This window comes from Heloderma suspectum, chromosome 1, assembly GCF_057233095.1.
Source record: "Heloderma suspectum isolate Gila_16-S chromosome 1, 16-S_ref, whole genome shotgun sequence".
Lineage (NCBI taxonomy): Eukaryota > Metazoa > Chordata > Lepidosauria > Squamata > Helodermatidae > Heloderma > Heloderma suspectum.
Genome location: NC_139458.1, coordinates 154,275,890 through 154,300,469, shown reverse-complemented (window position 1 = coordinate 154,300,469; position 24,580 = coordinate 154,275,890). Strand labels below are relative to the sequence as shown.

The window sequence follows — 24,580 nt, the reverse complement described above, 5'->3', positions numbered from 1 at the left end:
ACTGGGCAGGAACCAGTGGTGCCCTTGAGCAGGCGGCCAGGACTGCCAGTCCCAGTGCATGTGCGGCCCCGATATGCAAGCCCCCAAACAAGCAGAAATGCTCATTTCTGGAAGGGGCATGACCTGTCCCTTCCAGAAATGAGTGTTTCTGCTCATTTCAGGGCTTGCCCCCAGAAGCGCTACATCATGGATGCCAGTGGTAGAGGCTGCCTGTATGCTGGGGTTAGTTGTGTGGGCAGTGGGGCCAGTAGACCTGGCCACCCTCACAAGGGCACCATTGGATTATGCTCACTGATTTAACCCCCCACCCCACCCCACCCCCAATGGTCTGAGAAGGACTCGTGAGCTTCCAGTATATATAAAATATTGAGGTGTCAACTGATAAAAAAAAAAGGAAACTGGAAGTGAGGGGAAGGGAAAGAAGGAATTAGCTAGCTCAAGCCACTTATAGCTTATAATAAGTATCCTTGGGCAGAGGAATATGGTTGTGGAAACATAAATTATAAGGCTTTTAAAAACTTGAATTATATATAGGGACCCAGTATTGTCTGCTGTGACTGGCAGCAGCGACTGTTAGGATCTCAGGCAGAGGCCTTTTGCTTTACAACCTTTTCGTTGTAAGAAAAGAATCACATTGCTCATAAACACATGCACGTTTTCTTGTACCAGACATCTGTTCAGAATCATTGCTCAAAATTGTGTACGTTAGGGCACAATTGTATGCATGTTTAGACAGAAAAAAATCCTACAACTTTCAGCATGCCCCAGTTATGCATAGGATTGTGCCCTTTGTAAATAAATGCATCTAGTAAAAAATGGTATTAACATCCATCCCCTCAGGAGACAGCTACGTTGTATCTTGCGTAGTTTAGTTCACATAACTCTTAAAAGTTATAGTAAAAGGTATATAAACATATTTCCTATGTGTTAATCTTCATGTAATAAAAATACATGTGCAATTAGTAGAAAAAGCTTTTTTTTACTTGGGCTGTACAGAATGTGGGAATGCTTAGGATCAAATCTTCCAAGGGCTTTCTATCATGAAAGCTTTCTTTGCTTTCTTTTACAGCCAACACCTCCCTCATTTTTAATGGCATCACCATGTGAGTGATGATATAATAAACTATATTTAATTACACTAAATATAAACAGCTTCTTTGTATCATTACTTGGTGCTGATGGAGAGTAGAATAAAAACTTCAAAATTGCTGGTTTATAAGCCTTAAGATATTGATTTCTTGCTAATGCATGCTATTACATTGTATGGATTTTGTCACTTGCTCTTAGAGCCGAACTAGATGTTACAGTGGCAAACCCATCTCTTTAAATGTGGGTCTACCCAGTCACACATGAAGTGATTTTAAGAACAAAGTGGATGTGTGGGCAGGAGGGTGCTAAACTCTTCCTCCACCTGCAGCTTACAGTAGTCTCTCCCCAAGTGCTTTTCTCTCAGCCAGGCTTACTTCTAGTATTGGAGCTGAGGTTAAAATGATGATGGACAGACTTCAGGGAGGTAAGGAGCAGGCAGATGGGGGGAGGTCCTTCCTCTCCATGCCACCATTGCTCTTAAAACCAGAGTCCATAATAGCTGTAAGTGGTCACTGGGGCAGAGCATCATTTAAAGAGAGAGGGCTACTGCTATTTAGTTTGGCCCATATCAACAATGTTCCTGCTCGAAATTATTAGCTGTGCCATTTCTCTATAGGCACTAACAACCTAACATTTTGCTATCTCTTTTTCTTCTAGATGGCTTGTAATAGCAGTTGGCTTAGTCAGAGCATACCTCGCTACAGGCAGCTACCACAACCTTTACTATTCAATAGAAAAGCCTTTGAAATTCTTCCAAACTGGAGCTTTGCTTGAGGTAGGTGCGTTACAGGGAAAGTGCCCCATTAAACATTTCTTCACTGACATTAGTCTTTCTATGCAATTCAGTTATTAACTTATTCCTGTGGTGTTGCATTAAATACTATTCCTTTTTTAGATGGACTATTGCTAAGTGAAGGTTTATTCCATCACATCAGAAGTGAATTTGATGTATGATAGTTTTAACAAAAGCAACAAAAGAAGATTGACATTACACAGTGAAATTATGACTTTCAAATTAATTTATTTTCTACGGTAATTTTTTTTCTGCCCTCTAGTGGTTGTTCCTTCAAAACAAGAATGGTAAAATTTTTGAATCAGAGACTCTTGCATTGTCCTTCCCCTTAATGTGAGAAGAGGTAAACTAAAACTATCAAGCCAAGAGATCAGGCGGTTATATAAACATGGGGTCTCATCTGACCCAGGAAGATTAAATCCTCTTTAAAGGGGTTTCAATCTCTGTTATTCATATAAATGTAAATTCTCCCATTTTGTTATTCACCTCTTTCTGCAGTGATGGGCACAGAGGAAGGATTGTTTTAGTCTGCAGAAGTTGAAAACGTGTTCCCATTTTTTCTTCAGGAATCATCCCAGGGGATAATTAATATTTGAGAATCTTGGTGATACTTTAAGAGGGATTAAGTAAATCGTCCTCTAATAACATAGTGTTTCTGAAAGGTGGTTGCACAACAAAGCAAAATGTAGATGAGAAAATTAGGCACTGAACAGATGAAAGATGCACATGTGACAGAAATGGCTGGTGGCAGTGCTATTCAAGAAACACTGTTCTTAGTCATAATACAGTCTGCTGTTGCAGTAAAGCCAAATATGTGTTACTAATCTGAAAAGTCTTAGTTATTGCTGACTGAAATGCTCTTTTCGTTTTAGATTGTGCACTGTGCAGTAGGTAAGTTTTTGGATTCAGTGTTTGATATCCCCATTTTGCATGGGGAATGGGGAATTCAGATAATCTCTTCGGTTTAACATGTTAAAAGGAATAGCAACAAAGCATGGTATACATTTCCAGTTTCGCATCAGTGTTGTGGGGCAGAAAAGATTTTCATGGAAAAATTTCCAAAATGGAAACATTTCTGGAAATTTTTTCAGTGCTTTATTTTTCCACAAAAAAAATCGATTTCATAAGTTTGTTAGTTACAATGAATGAATACCAATTGCAAATACAATATTAGGCTAGCTTGGTAGTATCAGAGTTTTAGATGAGCTGTTGTCAACATATGCACAGTTCTTTCAGTTGCTAACATTTATTAGTGTCAACAGTTTTTAGTACCTTTGGTTTTTTTTGCTTAAATTTAAAGAATGTAAGGGAAGTACATGTTATTGTCTTTATATTTTACAAGTATTCCAATAAAAATTTCTACATAATATAATATTTAAATCACATTTAAGTGATTGATGTGATTAATTTTTTCCCTCAAATAATTGAAGTCAAATACTTGTGGTATATATATTGGGGCAAAAAAATAACACCTCCTTTTAAAGTTTTTTTTTTTTATGAAATAGTAGTAAAATAAACATGGGACATCAAAAAAATGTCCGAAGCAAACTGCACATTTACTCTATGCAAATTACCCTAATTTACAATGGATAATTGTATTGGAAAATGTTCAGTTTGCCTCAGTTTACCCTAATTGGCATAGGAATATTTTCTGGAAAACTGCTTGGTCTTCCTAGCTTCCATTGTAAGGATGACTGTTTTAGCATGTTAGTGTATAACTGTTTTCTCAATGAAGTAAGGATTGCACATTCAGGTTTTAATACACGACGTGCGTGCAGCTTGTTCTATTTATTGCTTGCTTACAAGAGGAGCCTGTGTTTTGGTATTACATTTTTAATAGTAAAATATATTGGCCTGATCAGAAAATGCATGAGCCTACCCACCTCGTCTCTGCTTCATAATGCATATAGATTAGTCTTTGTGCACATGGTAAATGAAAGGCACCCAAACTGGGATTAAATTTTTTCAAAATAAGCCTGTCTTCTATCTCGTATTCTGTAACTACCACAGAAAACTGAGATTATTATATTTTTCCAGAACTACTTAACATAATCTAGACATTATATCAAATTTGTGTAGTGAAATCCCAAATTAAAATCACCAAGGGGTGTCCAGGCGGTTGTAAAAACAACCAGCCAATAAACCAATCTAGAGATTCAGTAGCTTGCTTTGTTTATAATAGAATAATGGTGCAGTCCTATGGGTTGTGCTCTGGGTACCCGTAAGCCCCCAAACTTGGAGGCTTAAGAGTATCCTATGCAGAGAGGGAGGCTCCTTGCCCCTCCCACAATGCATTTTAGCTAGACGGGCAATTTCGCAGAGGCTTCAGGGAGGGGGAGGGGAGGAGGCTGGAGCAGTAATAGGAAAAGGTGTAAGCCAGCCACTCCAGTCTCTTCCCTTCCCCGCCCCCAGGAATGCCTCCTTTCCTCCGTTCACCGAGCGTGGAGAGGTAGCTGGCATGGTTCGCTCCATGCCAGCTATGAGGGGATGCGGAGTGCAGTTTCCTTACACTGAGCTTAGAGCCCTGTCTTTGAGTGTGGAGTCAGGAATCCAAAAAATCCTATGTCCCTCAGATGCTGTCTAGGAGACAGGATTGCTCCCTAAAACAACTAGGTAATTTGGCCCCAGAAGTGTATTGAGTAGCAGTATATTGGTGCAATGTAGAATCCAAGTTGGGAAGAACCAAATATTTTGCTACAACCTCTTGTCCTAATGCAGGACCACCATTTCACCAGCCTCACCCAGAAAAACGAACCCTAGTCAGACCAGAGACTGCTGCAAGCAAAGAACAAGTTGCTTGAGATGATTTGTGAACACTTTTCAGGGCAAGGCAAACAAACCCCAAGGTTACCACCAAACTTACCTAGAGCAAAGTTCCTCCCCAATCTCAAATATGGGTCATTATTCAGACCAGTCATGTGAATAAAGCCCTTCCCCTAGTCATCTGAAGGGAAATATAATTGGTTGCATCTTTGTGTGACCCAGCATCCTGTTCCTGTGATCATTAATGACACATCAGAGGATCTTGGGGGAACTTACATTGAACAATTAGCAATAAGTGATTCACAAATATAATCTATTTGTGTCTTAGGCTGACATTGATCAGCATATTTATCTACTGCAGTGAAAGTGTGTTTTGAATTGAAATAGCAGTTCCACAAACATTCCCTGCATACAAGTATAAACAGTGTATGAAACACTTATGTAAAATACATAGAATTCTGCTCTTGCCAGCAGTGGTCAAGAAGTAGTCACCCATCCAGAATTGCTATTGTCCCTTTTCTAACTAAGGAGAGTTCTGTTTCATAAAACAAGCATTGATTGTTGAATGAAAAATGGCAAATGACAATGCAGTTCTTGTAAAAACACAAGAACTGCCTTGCTGGATTAAACCATAGGTTGTTTTGTCTAGTACTTGGCACCAACAGTAGTTGGACACATACATCTGGGAATCTCACAAGTAAGGCATGTTGGAGATAGCCATCACCTGTTATTTGCATGTGATATTCAGATGAAAAACTAGTCACGTGTCCATCAGTCTTATCACTTAATTTGGCCTCATATGTATGTAGCACTAAACCATGCTTTAGCTTGACAAGGAAGAATCATGGAAAGCCTTGGGCTTGCATGCTTTATGAAGCTGGCTTATTTTCACCATAGTTTATGAAGCTGGTTTGTTTTCACTAACCATAGTTAAAAATGGTTTCCATAAGACTGTCACTCTTCAGCTGATATTATAAGATATAGTTGAACTTTTCTAGAGTGCGGGAACTGAGGATATGTACCAATCCTAAACTGTCTTTACAGGGATTGTTCCCTCTTCTGTTGTCCTGACTGCTTTCCAGGTGATGTCAAGAGTTTTTCTGACATGGGCCATAACCCATAGTGTAAAAGAAGTAAGTTGAAAGAAAGAGGATTCTCCAAATCGTTGAACTCTTTTCTCTCTCCTGTTCCTTTATACTGGACCTATTCTGTGTGTTTTCTACTGACTATATCAATACTATACTGTAGTGCTCATTCCATGCCTATCTGCAGTGTATGTGGGAAGAGATCACTGGTTCAATACCCCTTGTGTGGAAAGGATTGTCATGCTGGAGATGGGAGTCAAACATGCTTTATGTGCAGTATTTGGCAATATGGTCTTAAACGCTATTGCTAGTTAACATCTTTTCAGCGCCCTGGACAACTTGCTTGCTCTATTGCTGGTGGAGAAAGAGAAAGAGAAAGAGCAAGTCTATATTTTCCAGACACCCAACATATTTAGTATAAACAAGTGCAATTCAATATTCTTGCACTAGTGTAACTTAAATGTTACAGTAGTAAAAGCAAATGTGTTTTTGAAAAAAAATCAGTATCTTGGCAATAAGAATAGTAAGAATTGTACTGTATACCATCAGGCTCCAAAAATTAGGGTTGCCAATGTTACAGACATGGTATTCAACCTGCAGCGACAAACAGGTAAACATGAGCAGCTCTGTTGAAGAGGTTGGCGACAGGTATTTAAACATTCTTTTCCTTGAGAGATGAGAGTTGCCTACTTTGTTATGAGAGCTTTTTGCTTTTTTTTCTGAAGGGTTATCTACACACCTGAGCCTCGTGAACATGTTCAGCTGTTACAGATTTTGTAAGACATGACATGTGGATGCATGAACAGTGTGTTATGTGTTTTTGGTTACATCCTCCATATGATTTTCATGTTCTTTAATGAGAAGCTCTTAATATTCTATTTGTTCAGATTGCTCTTGGATCTAACTCTCTTGAAGAAGAAAAAGCTGTCTTATATTATTTCTTATCAGTCTAATAAAATGTTTACCTGTTTTAGTATCTCAAATGTGAACCTTGCTCTTAACATGTTTTCGCTTGTTGCTTCCAGATGCTTAGTGCCTAATATTTAATTGCATGGGATAGTTCAGTAATGTTTGAAGAATGCGCTTGCTATTATTCCTGGGATGGTCAAGTTGTTAGCATGTTGTCATCTTCCTGCTCCGTGATATTTGAAAGCTCTTTTCCTGAAATCTCAACCAAGTCTCCCTAACAAGTGAAAAGTTGTATGAAGCTGGGAGGGCTGGCAAATCAAAAACAAATTAGTGAGGAAAACTGTCAAAATAACAGCATATTTTGTGTGCCTTACTTGATTTTGATTTCTGCTTAAATCAGCATAGGAAGCAGATTAAAAGTTTGAAAAGGGTCCTGTTCATGGAATATGAATATAGCCAAAACCCTCTGATATGCCTGGATGAAGGCAATGTGTCTTACCTTAAAAGTAACAAAATAGTATATTAGATGGTAACGGTTAATTCAGTTAGATTACATTTTGATTGCTTCAAGTGTCAGGCATTGTTTCAATATCACTAGCTTTGAAATCTCTAGATTCTTCTCATGAACATTTATATTAGCCTAGTTCCCAATGCTGTACATCTTTTCCTCTTAACACCTCAAGGGCAGTTTGCTTTAAACATGGCTGTGCTGTTGATTTTCCAGCCAAAGCATAACATGCCAGGTGTGACTCTAAGGGTGCAATCCTATGGGTTGCATCCTTGATGCTTGTAAGCCCCCGAACACAGAGCTTTATGAGCAGCCCATGCAGGGCAAGAGGAGCGGCGGAGGTGATTTTTGTTCCCTGCCCTCCTGCCCTGAATTTTCACTAGATGGGCTTCTTTGCCTGTCTAGCGAAAGCATTTCGGAAGAGGAGGGAAGAAGGCTGGAGAGGCCGCAGGATAGCTCGTATCCTGGCCTCTCCAGTCTCCTCCCCTCCCTGTCCACAGAAATGCCCCCTTTCCCCCTCTTTCCAAGGTTGCATTCCCAACCTCAGAAAGGCAGCCAGCGTGGTTCTTTCTGTGCCAGCTGCGAGGGGGAGGGGAGGGTCAGCACTCTGATTCCCAGCTCTGAGAGTGTTGTCTCCAGCTTTGGAGCTGGGAATCCAAAATATCCTATGGCCCCTCAAACTCTGCCTAGGGGGTCATAGGATTGCTCCCTAAGGCAGTTTATGATATTAACAATTAAGAGATTCAAGTTCCTATAGGCCACACACATGTAGCTGGCAAAGCTGCAACAGGGTTCACCAGGTGATGCTGAAAGAAGGCAGAAGAACTGAATCTCAGTTGTATCACTTTCAAATCCTGTTGTTTCAAAGCTCATTTCAGTGGCTGCAGAGTTTAAGGGTTGGCCCTGCCAAGATTATTCTCTCCATTTAATCTGGTTTGTTGATGACATTGGGAAGGCGGAGAGCTGAGGCCTGTTGTTGTTTTTCAGAATGCTAGGAATTGGGTAGAGTTTTAATTGTCAGAAAAGAACAGTCAACCCCCCATGGCTAATATGGCATCACTGATGTGAAACACCACCATCAGAAAGTATAAAACTTTTAGGTAAATTATGTAAATTAACTTCAGCTTATTTTCTAAACTTCCAAATTAATAGGCCGGCATGAACCTGCTATCAGCATTACCTTGTTACCAGAAGCTAGTTTAGGACAGGTCTGCTCATGCTTTCTGAGTCTGGTGGAGTTACAATTTATGCTTTACTGTTGTCTTAGTACTGACAAGATTCTCTCTTGAATGTGGGTTGTTGGTGAAAAAAAGCATACTTGTGTGTCCGTCTTGGGAGACGTATAAACTTAACTAGTGGTTATGGGTACAGAGATGACTTTATTTCATTTTGAGCAGTGAGTTATCTGCCAGTTTAATAGCATTCATAAACCATCTAGGAGTCCTGATAAAGTCTACCTGCTATAGTTTCAGATAATATCAAGATGGTTTGCCAAGCAGTAGGCTGCCCAAATCTCACAGGTCAAGTTCTTTACCTTTCTCAATAGAAGGAAAATGGCTAAACATAAAACAGTACTCTTCATATGACCAGTAGATGTCACTACATACCATGAAATGCACCTTTTTACAAAATTGCCTGTGATAATAAGGACCTAACTACACCTGAAGTTAAATGCATGTCTACAGTGTTGTGTGAGGTTCTAAAAATTTAATAGTAAGCACAAGGGAAGGGATCTCTGTTGAATTAGGCCTACATCGTGGAGGGAAGTTTTCCCCGTCCTGTTACTGAAGTGCCAATGGGAGACTTTTCTTTCAATAGCAGCATGCGGAGCTGGGGGAAGGTTATTAGGCTCACAGCAGGGGAGGGAAGGGTAGACCATTCCTCTGCATGCACTGCAGTCCCAATTGTAAACAGACTCATGCACACCTGCATGTGCTTACTGTTAATTTTTTAAAAGCTCACACACTGTAGGTGACACGCTGAACATTACATGTAGTTAGCCCAATTAGGAGTTTTCCTCAGTATGACAATTTTATACTTTACGTCAACTTCTTTTTGTTACCAACAATAACACACAATGCAGCAGTAGTAGTGTAAGAATTAGGACCCATTACTTTAGGGAACTATTTAGAGTCACTTTCCTGAGTTTGGTTTTTGTTCAAAACTGTGAAAACTGGTTGAGCCTAGATTGCAAAATCAAAGCAGATTGCTGGGGTTTCATATAGAAAAGCAATGTCAAGTGTCTGTGGAATAAGGCAAGGGTTGGCAAGATCTCCACCATAGCTATCTTGTTATAGAATGACACATATTTTTGTAGACTGAAAACTATTACAACCTTCTCTTCTGAGCTGGCTAGTGTAAGTCTTCCTGAACTAGCCTTATATTTGGAAGTGTGTGTGTGTGTGTGTGTGTGTACATGCATATGCAATAATGAGCTACACCAGGGGTGCTTCCACACTAGGTGTTCAGTACAAAATTGCCATGGTTCATTCATTCATTTTTATACGGCAGCCTATGTGATGTCATGCAATCCTCCTGTGCCCTCCTGAGTTTTCCCCATGGTTCTTCTGCCTTTGCTCAGACTGTAGAAAATCTATCTGGGTATAGATCCCCTTAATGTTACCCTTGCAATTTCTTTAAGAGGCATGGATTTAATGTTTGCAGTGACCTTTCGGGAGACTGAACCTCTTCATTTCCCTACTTCTCTATTTTGGGGTGCTATGAAAAGGGTAGCAACATGGGAAACTGAGATTGGAAAAGTGGGGAACAATCTAGTGGGAAGTTCTCCAAAGCACATTGGAATGAATGGGTGTGGGGCATGAATACTGTGCACTTGCATGAGATCCTGCTCAATAGCACATTTGAAAGTGCAGAGAATGGAAACAAACCTGTGCAAATTGTCTTCAAAGGCAGACTTGCTGGTCACTTTAGCAGCAGAGGCTCATACCTTTACAAACCTGAGCTACATTGTTTGTCCAGGGAGACTTAGCTTGCCCCTGATAATCACTTTCTTTTCCTGTAACAAAAGCAAAGACAGAGTTGAAATGGCCTCCCCCCCCCTCCCCATAGTAAACTACACAATCTCTTTCCCTGTGCTGCAGGCACTCTTTAAAAAAAACAAACACAAACTTCACTTTAGCGAAATAGTACAAATGTCATTTAAAACAAATAGTGCAAAGTTAAAAAAAAATCCATGGTACTAACATGGTGCTGAAAGAAATGAAGGTGCACCCCAGTAGGGAGGAGGAAAAAAAACTTCAAGGAACAATGAACTAACTGAAGTGGCTGCTTTAGTGTTGGGAGATGGTGGAAGGGGTAAACAATTAAACAATTAATTAAACCTGACTTCTACAAGAGGGTGGGCCAAAACTGTCATATTTTTGTTAGGCTCAACTATGCTTTTCCAGAGAAGGGGGAGGGGGAGGAGGAGGAGGAGAAAATATTATACAATTCATTAAAGCCAGCATTTCTACAATTGTGGGTGCGTGTGAAACTGACACAGAACTTCAGTTTCAAATTCCTGTATCCCTTTGAAGAAACAATATTAGGAAATAAATAATTTAAACCACAGCTTCATAAATAATTATTTCACGTGATTGTAAAGGCTGGGGAAAGGGGGAGGATACAAACACTGCCCAGCCTCTGTTACATCCACTGTGTCAACAGAGTGCAGTGGGATGTACGTGGGGTGATGGTAGAGTTAAAGCCAACAGGTTTAGATGCTTGGTTGCAGCTCTGGAAGTCGCAGAAAGCTAACAGCACTCCATCTGGAAGCATCTCAGATAATCAAAGCCCTTAACAAACAAAATAAAAATTCTGAGCACTAAAAAGCAGAATAAGCACTTGCATGCCTATTTTGATCTGAATCTACGGTAGCTCGTTCTGGAGGCAAGCTGCAAGCTTTGTTTTTAATTAACTTTTCCTCCTAGGCAGAGGTGGGTGGTACTTACTGGTTCTCAAATTACAAAATTGGAGGAAGAGAACAAGTGAAGCAATGCAATATGTATTATTTATCATGCAATCCTACTTGAGTTGACATCAGTGTTGCAATTAGAGCTGCCAGGGTGCAATCCAGAGGACCTATCATTACTTTTAACAGACGCGATGAAGCTGGAATCTTAGGCTCAATATTCATGTTACCCTAGTGGGATGGGGGCCACAGTAGCACCGCTTCATCCTGCTAGGGTCCCCATGAGAAACCCAGGCCATATGGAAAGGTCCCGTGCTGCAGCTCTTCCCCATGCCACCAGGGAAGACCCTGCTGTGAGGAAGAGCCACAGTATAGTCTGATGTTTAGACTAATTTTGTAAAATGTTGAACCAGAAACTGAGAAGGATGGAAACATACTCTTATTTCTCTGTTTATAAACTTCCTCAAATGCCGGGATCTGAATGTTTGCTGAGATGGGGGATGAAGATTCCTGGATCATGGACTGAAAATGGAGGCCTTTAAGCATTGCTTACCCGAGTGGAAGCTGTTTTTCTGTGAGGGGCTTCCATGCTGCTGGGTTAAAGTTTAAATGACCTGATCACATGGGCACAGACCAATCGGAGGAATCATGAATGTTGAATCAGCACCCCTCTGGGAGGGCACTGCCAGTTCTGTGAGAGAGGCTGTGTGATTGGCCCCTGCCCACAAGATTGGGTCATTTAACATTTACCTCAACTGCACAAAAGTCTCTGCTAGAAAAGTGATTCCCACTCAGCTAAGGTAACGTTTAAAGGGTTTCCTGGCATGGCTGCTATTGAGAACTTTCTCCAAAGTATTCATAAGCCTTCTTATATTCAGGTGTAAGAAAATAACTATTTTTCAAGGGTTATCATTTCTGCTTGTGTTCTCTTCCTCGGCTATAGGAATTGCCGATTAGCAATTCGGCATAGCATAGTATAGCTAATCGCATAATTGCGATTAGCATAGCAATTAAGTAGTCTTTTTAAGGGCACAATCCTATGGCCGCTAGTTAGTGTCTAGACGGCCATTGGGTAGGTCGGTTCCCAGAGAACCGACCCCCACCCCCTACTGCACCGCCTTGTAGATAGCGCAGATTGGCCCCGCACTCCATGCTCGGAAGAGCAGCATGGAGCAGCAAAAACAGGGCGTTCCCGGGGGGGGCGGGGGGGCTGGAAATGCTGGTACAATACATCCTATGTGTCATCTGGCCACTGTTTCCCATGCTCCAAGGTCCTGAAGCTAGACAGCCAGAATCGGCTGTCTAGTCGTGAAAGCAGGGTGGGGGGAGCAAGGAGGAGATCCGCTCCTCACCACTCCTCCCACCCTGCACTGGATAGGCGGTCTCCCTCGGGCTCAGAGGCGACCGTCGATCCAGATAAGATTGCTCCCTAAAACCGTTTACTGTTGGGGAAGAACGTAGCTTGCTTTTTAAAATAAAAAAATTAATAAGTATGATTATATGTAGTAATATTGAGATTGTTTGGAATGACAGTTGGTCTGAGGCCTCAGTTTGCTGCGGCCCGTGAGGCACAATGCATCTGCTTGGGGATGGAGGTTACAAAGCATGGCTTGGCATTTTATATGGTTTATAATTTATTTTCAACTTTCAGCAGCTGCATTTTTCTTTAATAGGTACAAAGTGAAGACAGTGTCCTCCTTTTTGTTATCTCCTGGACGATCACAGAGATAATCCGTTATTCCTTTTATACTTTCAGTTTATTAAACCACCTTCCTTACATCATCAAATGGGCCAGGTAAGGACATTAAACTTAAACAATTCATGATGATCAGACTGAGAAACTATACATCTGTGGGAATATTTTTCCTCATAATTAGGAGCAAGTGAGAGTGAGAAATCAGTCCTTCCAAGTAAAGGAAGTATTAACATATGATGGGCAGTATCCAACGCTGCCCCTCAACAAATGGGGCCCACCACCACTTCCATTCTCTGAACAGCCAGCCCTGCTGATTCTGTTCTGCAGCTAGCACTCACCACTTGTACAAAATAGATTTAGTACAAGCCTTGAAATGAGCTGAAATGCTAGTTTCTGGAACAGAGCAGGTTGGTGGAGCTCCCTTATGCAAGCTATGCTGACCTCCCCCATTCCAGAAACTAGCGTTTTCGCTCGTTTTGGGTTGCCCGCAGAAGTGCTAAATCTCTGTTGTGCAAGTGGTGGGCAGAGCTTGCACAATGGAATTGGCAGGGCTGGCTGTTCATGAGCAGTCAGCATTGGATACAGCCCAGTGTTAATGAATGCACCCTCATAGGTTGAGGTTCAGCACCAGAAATCCTCACATATGTTTGAGACATTATTAACATTTGTATAGAAGAGAAAATATTTTGTACTTTGAATACACTTGAATTATATTTTCTCCTAAGCAAAAGCATCTCTCACTCTCCCCAGTTCTAACAATTTGAGAAGTCAGGGCCAAACTACATATGACACATGCATAACTTGGAGTTGTCTGAATCTTCTTTCAAGTGCAAATACCAGCCACTGTGTGTGTGGCAGGGAGAGAGGCTGATCAGGATTGGGTAACCAGGGAGGAGAGGTTAACCCTTTCCTCCTGTGCCACAGCCCACAGTGCCAATGGGAGTTTCCCTCTGATTCCAAATAGCAGCTTCAGGGGGTGGTGTGTAGGGACCACAGCACAGGAGAAAAGGGTTAACCCCCTCCCCATGTGCTGTAGTCTCAGTCTTGACCAGAACCCCACCCCCACCCCACTCCAATAGTGACTATTTATACTTTTTTAAGGATTCATGTAACCAAGTTATGTCACATGCCTTTAAAGTAGTTAGAAAATGTTCAGTTGCATTGTATTAGTAATCTTTTTGAAGACTTCTTGAATATTCTTAAGTAATGTGCCTAGTCTTAAACATACACACAAGTAAGTACAGCTATTTTACTGGAACTTCTGAAGATGTTTATACCATGTTTAATACAGTATCCCTAACTGGAACTATGCCACAAGTACCCCATTTTAAATTATTATTTTTACTATTATTATATTATTACTACTAGGAGTATTACTTATTACATTTTTAGATGCCTTTCTCTGGAAAGACTGAAGGCTTCTTTCAACAATTTTAATGTCATTACACTATCCTCTGTCAATTTCCCCTTATCTAAAAAAAAAACAACACAACTTTTTTTTGTAAGAGGGTGATCAAAAACAAGAGATGACTTAAGTGTGCTCTCTACTGTTTCTAACCCACTTGGTGTGTTGGCAAGCTTTCAGGTGGGCGGAGACCCCTTGAATGGGAGCAAGTATAATTTTCAATCTAATACATGTCTAGTCAGACATATGTACATCCCATTGAGTTCAGTGGGATTTACTCCCAAGTAAATGTATATAGCAGGGGTAGGCACCTTCATGCCCTCCAGATGTTTTGGATTACAATTCCCATAATCCCTGACCATTGACCATACTGGCTGAGACTTATGGGAGTTTTAGTCCAAAACTTCTGAAGGGCACCAGGTTGCTTACCCTGGTATATAGGATTGCATGCAGTTTTAGCTACCAGAGAAACCTGAACGTGGCTTTGAATATTTTACTTGAAAGTAGGCAATGTGTAGCCTCCCTCAAGTAACTAAATATCAGCCATTCACATTAATTCAGATATTAAGTTTCAGATGCCTAATGTCATGTACACTGTAACCCCATTGAGCTCAATGGGACTTATATCTGATTAAACATTCCTAGGATTGCACTGTGAGTTTGCTTCTCTGATTTTTATGCCTATCTAAATGTTTGTTTTTTAGGTACACGTTGTTCATTGTACTGTATCCGATGGGAGTTTCAGGAGAATTGCTCACAATATATGCTGCTTTGCCCTTTGTTAGGCGATCCAGCTTATATTCCATTAGTTTACCTAACAAATACAATTTCTCATTTGACTACTATACATTCCTGATCCTGACTATGTTATCCTATATTCCACGTAAGTGCATTACTCAGTTACATTTTTCTGCCCTTGAGATTCATAAATGTCTGAATTCAGGACAATCTTTTTGTCTTAGCTTCATGTATTTCACTATTCCAGGAGTAAGCATTAAAGATAATGGTGGGATTTTCAACAGTGAAAAGTAGCAGTAAACCTAAACATACAGAGTATGCATCTCTGAGGAATGGAATATAAAGGCCTTTTTGGACTGTCCCAGTCCTACAAGTGTCACACAATAGGCTTACCCCTGGCACTTGTGGAATTCTTGGTTCTCTTTATCTTTTCCTACAGGCATATATTAAAGGACAAAAGCAAAACATAGGAAATATATGTGTATTTGCAGTGCTAGTTACAAGTGATCCTTTTTCTTTCAGGTTTTGAAAGAAAATTGCACACAAGTAGTAGACTTTTGGTTTCAGCTTTGGTTGATCTTTTATGTTAATAAAGCACAAGAATTTTCTAAAGCTGAGCATTTATGTTCAACTGCTATGATACATATAAAAATGGTTTGAATCAAATTTGTTGCATGTACCAAAGAATATAATGCTGGCATATCTGCCAGTGCCAGCATTTTTATTTGGTTATTGCCTATTAAAACTCAAAACTGTCAGCCCTGCATGAGAAATGTCCACATTTGCATAAATGTACAGAAGCTCTTAGATAAGTCTCTCTTTCGTGCATTTTATTTTAGCAGCTTCCCAAGTCAGCTGGAGCATACAAGCTTCACATTGTGAAGCAGTGTGCCTAGTTTGCCTTGGGCTAGAAAAAATAATTGGGTATACCGATTGAACAATGAAAGTTGCAGATTTCTTGTGTTTTCAGTGAATGAGGTAATATTGGGAGGGACATTGCTCACTTTTATTGTATTTTCCTGTATTTAGTACATGAATCTTACTAAAGTGATGCTTTCTCTTCAGAAGAACCAATAAGCCATTTGAGCAGAAAATTCCTGCCTTCATTTGTTTCATAGAGATAGCTCAGCTCGTGTGTGTGTGTGTGTGTGTGTGTGTGTATGAAAGAGAGAGCAAGAGAGAGAGAGACAGCATGCATGTGAGTAACCCTTTACCTGCCAACAATTTTCCCATATCAGAAAAACCTGTGAGTTTAGGCATAAGATAGAGACTTCCAAAAAGCAAACAATGAAGTGGATAATATAAAACTGAATAGGAGATGAGGGATGGAAAGAATCTGGTTGCACCTAAAGATAGAACAATGGATGTCAACTTCTGAATAACAAATTATACCAAGTATACAAATAAACCTTTACATATCTATTAGCAAGCACAGCTAGACTGTTGCTACCGTGCCTGGACCATGGGTAGCATCCAATGCCACCCTTGCAGAGGCAGTCCAGGCATGCCAGCATGCATGTGGCCCCTACTGCAGGTGGCAGTGATGTAGTGCTTCCAGGGGGAAGGGCTGCAACAAGCGGAAATGCTCCTTTCTGGAAGGGGTGCGACCTGCCCCTTTTGCAAACGAGCATTTCCACTCATTGTGGCGCTCCCCCCTGGAAGCACGACATCACACCTTCCAGCTGTAGCAGCCACATGCGTGGTGGCTTGCCTGGGCCTCCCATGCAAAGGCAGCATTGGATACTACTCCATGTGTTCCAGTAAAATAAAATGCAGAGTTTAGAAAAAACGCTTGCATTGTTCTTCATAAAATTTCATTGCAGAAGTCAATTTGACATTAAGTTGATTATCTGCTTTTTGTCTTTGATAATGTAAGTGTGCAGTGTTTCATACAGAAAATGTATAGGACTTTCCGTCTTGAAATTAAAGATGCCCAAGGGAAAAATGGCTTCATGGCCCCTAAGTTTGGGAGTAACCCATCTATTATCTTTTCTAGGTGTGTTTTTACCAGTATATTCAAAAAGAGAAGAAAGTAAATGTTTCACTTTTGGATGACTTGATATACTTGAATACATCATATTAATTGAATTGTGTATAGATAAAATCCTGATGTTTATTTACATAATTTTGTTTTGTTTTTCAGTCTTCCCTCAGCTATATTTTCACATGCTACATCAGAGAAGAAAAGTACTTTCCCTTACCGAAGAACACAAGAAATCTGAGTAACTTCATCTTTTGGTCAAAACAATGCACACACACACGCGTGCGTGCGCACACACCACACAAACAGAAGTTTATAAATAATACAGAGTATTAAAATGAGAAAGTCAAAATTAAAAGTTTGGTGAACTACTAAATATATATTTGAAGACTAGCAATTTTTCAACAAAATCATCACCCTGTGAAACTGCCTTTTCAGCATATACGTTACAGTAAAAACTATTTTATCATTCTTTTACCTTTTATTTATTTGCTAAAAACTTCCATTACAGCATACATGTCGATGGACTGAGTGATAGAGTAAATGTGGTGCTTGAATTAGGATTATTTTATTATTCAGAGCTTGTTTGCATGTCAGATATTTATGTGCATTGTTGTAACTATATTATCTGGAGTGCTTTTAACAATTTGCCTAGAACTGCTATGGGCAGACTAATTAAGGGCGCGGTCCTATCGGGATAGGCGGCTGCCTCTAAACTTGGAGGCGACTGCCTATCCAATGCAGCGCAGGAGAAGCGTGGAGGGGATCGTCCCCTCCATGCTTCAGCCATCCTGCATTTGTGGCTAGACAGCCAATTTCAGCTGCCTAGCCACTGGATTTCAGAGCGGGGGCAGGGTGGACAACAGACGACGCGTAAGAAGTGTCAGAATGGCACTTCCACCCTCCCAGCCCGGCATGCCCCCAGGATCGCCCTGTTTTCACTGCTCTGCACTCCTCGTCAGAGCGTGGGGCCATTCCGCACTGCCTACAAGGCAGTGCGGGAGGGGGTAGAGGTTGGTTCTCAGGGAACTGACCTCGGAACGTGGGCTCTGTGGTCACTTCCTGGGAACCAACCTATCCTATGGCCATCTAGCCATTGACTAGAGGCCATAGGATTGTGCCCTAAGTCCCACAAAAGACTGGATCTGGATGAGGTGATTGATACTTCTTGGAATTCAGAGCATAATCTACAGAGAGAGACATATATTTCAATGATTATAGCAGTGAAATTGGTTGCATAATCTGCACAACTGAATATTTTTGCACAGTGGGGCCTTAAAATAGTGCATTGTGCACAACAGTGTGTGTACTGAAGGTGCAGCTTAAACTTATTACCTCAAACTTGGATGTTCTCTTGATGTTCTTGAATGCTTTCCTTGCATTGTTTTCTTTTTTCACTAGACACCCAGTTTTGTTGAGATGCACACAATATAAATAATTTGTAACTGACATTGATGTCAGTTGACAAATATTTCATGGCTTTGATTAACTGTCCAAATACATCAAGTAGCATTTTGCAAACATAATTTGAGATGAAAATATTTTAATTTTCAGCATCTAGACAAGTTCTCTAAAGAGTCTTTTCTTAAAACAAGCTCATTTAAAGTTCAAAATGTTTTTAATAGCACCACTAATGTTGTCCTTAAAGGCAATGTTAATGCTGGTAAATCCAATTTTCTTCAAAGCTTTCTCAGTCAGAGAATGGCATTTTCATAACAATACGAGATGAGAAATCATAGTCTGACCATTTTCTATTAAATAAGCTGCTTAGGACAGTCTGAGAGAAAGTGCTAATTGTTACATTTAGGCTCCTTCTTTACTAGAAAAAGAGTAAAACTTTACCACTTGTTAAAATAGCCAGGTTTTCCTTATATTTGAAGAGAGCTAAAGCTTAACGATTAGCCCAAGCGTTGCCAAAAAAGAGAAGCAATTTGTAACTTTATTATTGCGATAGTGGGGTCCAATGGAAAATATTCGTTTATTCGCTATTGAACTTTATGGCCGTTGGTGTATTTTCTAAAAGTGGCATCCAGCCTATTTCAGTCATTCCATCACACTAATTTGTTTCATATCAAACAAAATGTCACTCTCTGCCTTTTGTTCTGTTGTCTTAGAAAAAAATCATTTGACTCACTGACATTTGGCATTCCTAGTCTGTCTGAATAAGCACTCTTCTTGCAATCAGCTCAGTTATTTCCTCCCATCCTGATGCATAGTGCCATTTTAGAATGAAAAATGTATTTCATTGTACCATCTATAACAACATAGCATCAAACAGCAGCTTCTTTTGGATGATTCATACATCCACATTGTTTCAGGGGTTGCTTGGGTCCACCATAGCACTCTGCCCTTCATGGCTGTGATGGTTGCTGCTCAGATGCAAGTCTTGTGGTCTGAACAGAAAGACACCGTATAAGCCTGCAGAAATGTTTGCTGCTTTCATCATTTACATAGTTTCAGGTTAGCCACCAGCTCTGCACTGAATGGTCAGGAATGTTACCTGGATATATTTTAAGTTGCAAAATAAGTCGACTATAGCATATATTAGATTCTAGTAGTACTCTGTGTAGATAGCCGGCCATTGACAGAGACACCTGCACCAGCCTCTTGAACTCATAGCTAGCTATAAGAGGGCTATCCAGGCATGTGGTCCATCTATTTAGCTTATTGCCCAAAGTGATAATTATTTCTTTGCATGTATAACTCTCATGCTTGTCTGGCACCAGGATTCCATGAGTCTCTGCTTTTCTCTTTTATCCCTGTGATTGGGCAGGAAAGTTTAGTATTCCTCATGCAAATGACTTTGACTGCAGAATTATCTTAAGAAAAGGCTTGTTTCTGCCAAATGTGAAATAACATATATCTAATAACTATGATTTACAATGGCGTGAGCCCATCAGGAGCAACACTTCTGCAATTACACACTTTATAAGGTCTTTATGTACACCAAGGGCAATACTAAGTCTCCTGTGTCTGCTCAGTTGCCTTGCCTTTCAGACAAGGAGGGAATGGAAACTAACTACAGAATTCTTTACTGCTTTAGCCAGTAGCTATTGCTGGTTAAATAACTCTTATCAGCACAGCAGTTATGCCAAATCAGTTCAAAACCTCTGCTACAGCTCTCCTTCACAGGGTTCATAACAGAAAATGAGTTTTATTTGTGATGCAGAGATGCAGCCAGTTTCAGGCACATATATCCACTATCACATACATGGCTGAATACATGCATGCATATATTTCCCTTGGTCTTAACATTCTTTCTTGCAAGTGCAGCAGTTCCCTTGTACTCTCAAATTTTATGAATGTTTGTGTAGGATTAATTGTGAGGATATTTTGTAAACTGCTTTTAGCCTCTTGGAGACTATAAAGTAAGATGTATTGTTTAAATAAATAAATAAATCTGGCTCTAGAACTACGTAGGGCATCACACTGTGGCATTTATGTGAGCTTCTGTCCCAAGTTACGTTGCACTTTGTTGTTGTTTTCTCCTGGCCCAAGCTCCATATCTCTCAAGCGCTGAGCAAAAAAGGAGTAGCAGCACTTAAGAGTCAATATAGGTCAGAAATTTCTTTTTTGAAATACACATCTTTTGCAGTTTAGCTATCCAACATGTAAACAGCTTTGAACTTCCAAGAAATGTAGTAAAGCTTTGTCTATTTGCATGAAATGACTGTCTGGTATGGAGGTTTCTGTGATGCTTTTATAGAAATATATTTATGTAAAATGAACATTAATTTCCATTTTGGGCACAGCAATCCTTTGTTCCTAGGGGTGGGCATCCCAGGGCCACAGTATGGTATAGATTTCCCTCCCTAAGGCCATAGACATGGTACTACCTCGGGGATAGAAATCTGAGTGCTGATTTCTCATCCACCCCTCGCAGCTGTGGCGGAAAGCAGTGTGGCAACTTCTCTTCCAAGATGGAACAAACTTGGGGTGGGAGCAGGACAGTGGAAAGGAGAGGCCATGGGTCTGCGGTATCCACGAACCTCTGTTTCCTTTCCCCACTCACCAAGAGGTAGTTCAGCTAGCCGAGAGACCCATTTAGTTAAAAACATTAAAAAGCAGGAATGGGAGGCAAAAACACCTCCATTGTTCCTCCCACCCAGCCTGCCAGAGCTTAGGAGAGATGGAAGGCTCTGATCCTGGCCCCTCCATCTACAGAGTGGCAATCCCTTAGGATTGCACTCTAAGTTATTCTGGCCTTCTGTGTTTCCAAATGATTCTGAGGTACTGTGGTCTAGCCCTTCCCATCTTTCCACATCATCTTCCCAGTAGTCTGCATCTGTCCCACTTTTATTTTGCTTCCCCAGGATGCAAAGGCCAACACTCGAGGTCCCAGCCACTGGTAAAACTGTACGTTTGAGTCTGATTGTTACTGCTGTACATGTAACTAAGCGTGAGAAAAACTGCCCATGCATGGCCAGTCCTTAATTGCATGCTTTTTACCCAGACATTTTGAGAGGCAAAAGCTACTTTTTGCAATGGGATATGAATCTGTGGCCCTCTTTCTATAAAATGTTGCCTGACATTAAGTGTGTGAATAACGTGTCCTTTAGATGTTGCAGTAGTGTCATGGGAACCACTTCGCCATGGTTTCATCCTACAGTGCTGCTGTAATGTTTAAAGGCCCAGCCCCTAAAACCTCTTCCTATGCAGTCATTACCTGAACAGGATCATGTGTGATAATTAGATGGGGCGGAACTGTGGCCCATGTTTCAGTGTGAGAAGCAATCTAAGAAAGCATTTTATGTCTTATGTTTAAAATAAAATTGATCGGTTTCCCATAACTTTAATGACTTAAAACTGCCCGCAGTGTCCCTAGGACATTTGAAAAAGACGGTGACCTGGCTGTGGAAAGCAAGGCTTGCAGGATAATTGGTTGCTATAAAACCATGAGACATGCTTCTCTGGGAACTATGTTGTGGGGGGAGTCCCAGTTACTCCTGCCAACCTCTTCACTGACTTGGGACAGGATATTTAAAGCCATACGCTTTCCTTGCTGAATTTAGAATCAACACTGTTGTAGAGAGTTCTAAAGTAGAAACTGATCTAGTCTGCCTTGCCCTAAAATTGTGAATGAGCAACTTCGAATAAGATGGATCTCTGGATTGTATGTTCTACAATCCCCCACTACTTACCTTCACCTGTCAAATTTGCTGCCTCAAGGCACTACTGTGGAGAGCTCCTCTTCAGAGAGGGAGGGAGGAATTGCAGTACTTGTCTAATGTTTACACTGACATCTCTTGGTCAGGCATCTCACTGGACTATTCTCAGGCTTTTCAGATACATCCTGCCATAAAGAGATGGACATGAAAAGAGAGGGACTACCCAGCCAGTGACTAAGGCAGATTAGAAAACTATTAGTTGAGCACTTGTGCTATAATATTTTGAGCAAACTGGCCGCAGTCAAATACAAAGACTAACTAATGCAGGACTGAAAAGAAAGTAAGGTCACTAAGATGGGACCAAGCATTTGGAGACTAGAATTATTTTCTAGGGTCTCTGCTGAGTTACTGAAAACATTTGAAGTTTCTATGCACCACTTCCACATCCCTGGCTGTTGCATATGTGTTCCAGGAATTCATGAATAGATGCTGCCAACAGAGATATTCTTTATAGCTTAGTTGTCATCAACTGCTATTGCAAGTGCAGGAAAGGACTCTTGCTGTATTCCAAAGCTGCTTGCTCAAAATCACATCTAAAGGCTAAAGGAAATATTACAAGCAGATTTATGTAATATTGTTCTGGCATGTGTGTGTGCTTCTGAAAAGCTGCCATCAGAATGGTATTGGGGGGAGAGCGCATTTAACCCTTGCCCTACAGGCTATTTTGCCACTCAAAATAGTTGTCCTCAAGTTGCTTTCTTCCTTGAGAGAAAAATATAGGTACCCATGCTTTTCCCATGTGCGGGGGAGCAGGGGCGGTGAGGAGGAGCATAGGAAGATAATTTTGATTAGAAAATAATCCATGGAGAAATGTTAATCTCTTATCCCACTTTGTTCCTTCAATAAAACTTGCAGTCTCCAAGACTGTTTTAGTTTTTAAAAGTGAGATCGTTACATGATCTGCATTTAACATATGTTCTGCCCTAAATTTATGGATTCTCTGCAGCTTTTAAGGAAACTTGCTACATATCTCAACACTAATTTTGTAGCTTTTTAACATGAAGTCTCTTATTCTCCACACCAAATATGTGTCAGTGTCTACTGTTTGGCTTTCCAAGTATTGGCAATAAGGAGGAAAATTTATATCAGACAACTACAAGGTGTACTTAGGTTTCCAGTTCAGACTTGCTACTAGGACTTGAATGAGTTACTTAAGTGTGCTACGTCAGAAATAGTTTACCAGTGCCTAGACTATTGTGGAAGATAGGGCAATGAAGTAAACAAAAGAAAAAGACTGAAATTGCTGTTGTTGCACTGCAGCCTCTTGATCAGGCTGAGCAAACCATGGCTACTCCACTCTTTGTTTGAAGGATCAGGGAACACAATGTGAATGCATTGCTGGTTTTCTTCTTGTGCGCATGGCTTGTTCCCCAGCTCATTGAATGAAAGGGCAGCCATATGCATGCAGGGCAGTGTCTGCACATCAAAGTTTGTGGAGTGTTAGGGTCATGTCCAGTGTATTTGTGAATGGGGAGATTCCCTACTAACTGCTTTATTAGATTAACTGTATATTCAGTATGTATTTTTCTAGAGAGATGTATCCTTGGTTATTAATAGATACACACATGTAAATAAGCTTCCTCTAAGGTAGACACTCCCAAAGGTGAGATTTTCCCTAGTTCTGAAATCTACTTTTTATTTTGATTGACAAAATGGCTGTTAGAATTACTTGATTTCTCTTCAAATCTGCCTTATTCTCAATTCCTGTAAAGACAATCTTTCGACTCTGGATCAGGGCTGAAATATCGGCATTTTAATACATGTATTAACTTGTTCATAATGCAAGTTCAGTATTAGTTTATCTTTGATCAGGAATTAACTTTGTTTGAAGTACATCTTTTGAAGTGTACTTCAATGAGTTGTTCATGGAGCTCTGTAGGGGGCTCATCATTCTTTCTGTAGTATAGAGAATTCCTCATATGCTGATGATAAATTTATCTCCTGCATGTATGACAGAGCCACAGCAGAAGCTATTTGCTTATGCCATTATGGTTTCTGTGATGTACATAAAAGCAACATAAATAGGATTTCTCGTTTTGTGTGTTAAATTCAGTTTCATCTTGGTCTGAATTTACATGGTATAGTCTGCTCTTTTCCAAGAAAGAGATTTCATATTGAGAACTGTTGATTATTGCAAACTGCAGAATAATACAAATATTACTGCTTCTATCAAATAATTTAACAGCAGAGATTGGCATTTGTGTATGTGGGTCAGTTTACATAGTTATATTTCATCTAAAATGTTTATTGATATTCAACTGGATTTTTATGCATATTCATGTGATGGAATTTGATAAAACTGTAGTCTTTTTGTATTTTTTCTATGTTGTGAAAAATACACTTGTAATTTTTTTAAGTAATTTACAATAATGTAATTGTTTTCAAATACTTTGAAATCTAATATGACCTGGGGCCCTAAGAGACAACTTTTTATGCATGTTTAGAAGATATTCCTACCTGATTTGTAGTGAAATAGTTTGCTATGTAATTCCTCCCCCTGCCCTATACTGGAAATAAATTAATTGTGTCTGCCTG

The 24,580-nt window shown here is 40.3% G+C and overlaps 1 protein-coding gene across 3 annotated transcripts in view; it reads left to right on the top strand.

Moving 5' to 3' along the window:
* The window catches only part of HACD2 (3-hydroxyacyl-CoA dehydratase 2), a 27,529-nt gene extending 2,949 nt beyond the window's left edge, over window positions 1-24,580 (top strand). For 2 of the 3 annotated variants that reach the window (XM_084807442.1, XM_084807457.1), the window contains exons 2-7: window positions 1,747-1,864; window positions 2,755-2,773; window positions 5,690-5,778; window positions 12,731-12,852; window positions 14,863-15,041; window positions 17,040-20,532. In XM_084807442.1, coding sequence (XP_084663568.1) covers window positions 1,747-1,864; window positions 2,755-2,773; window positions 5,690-5,778; window positions 12,731-12,852; window positions 14,863-15,041; window positions 17,040-17,122 — 610 coding nt within the window. In that variant the 3' untranslated portion in view covers window positions 17,123-20,532. Of the gene's footprint in view, window positions 1-1,746; window positions 1,869-2,754; window positions 2,774-5,689; window positions 5,779-12,730; window positions 12,853-14,862; window positions 15,042-17,039 lie in introns of all 3 variants that reach the window. The other variant, XM_084807450.1, reaches the window with a different exon arrangement.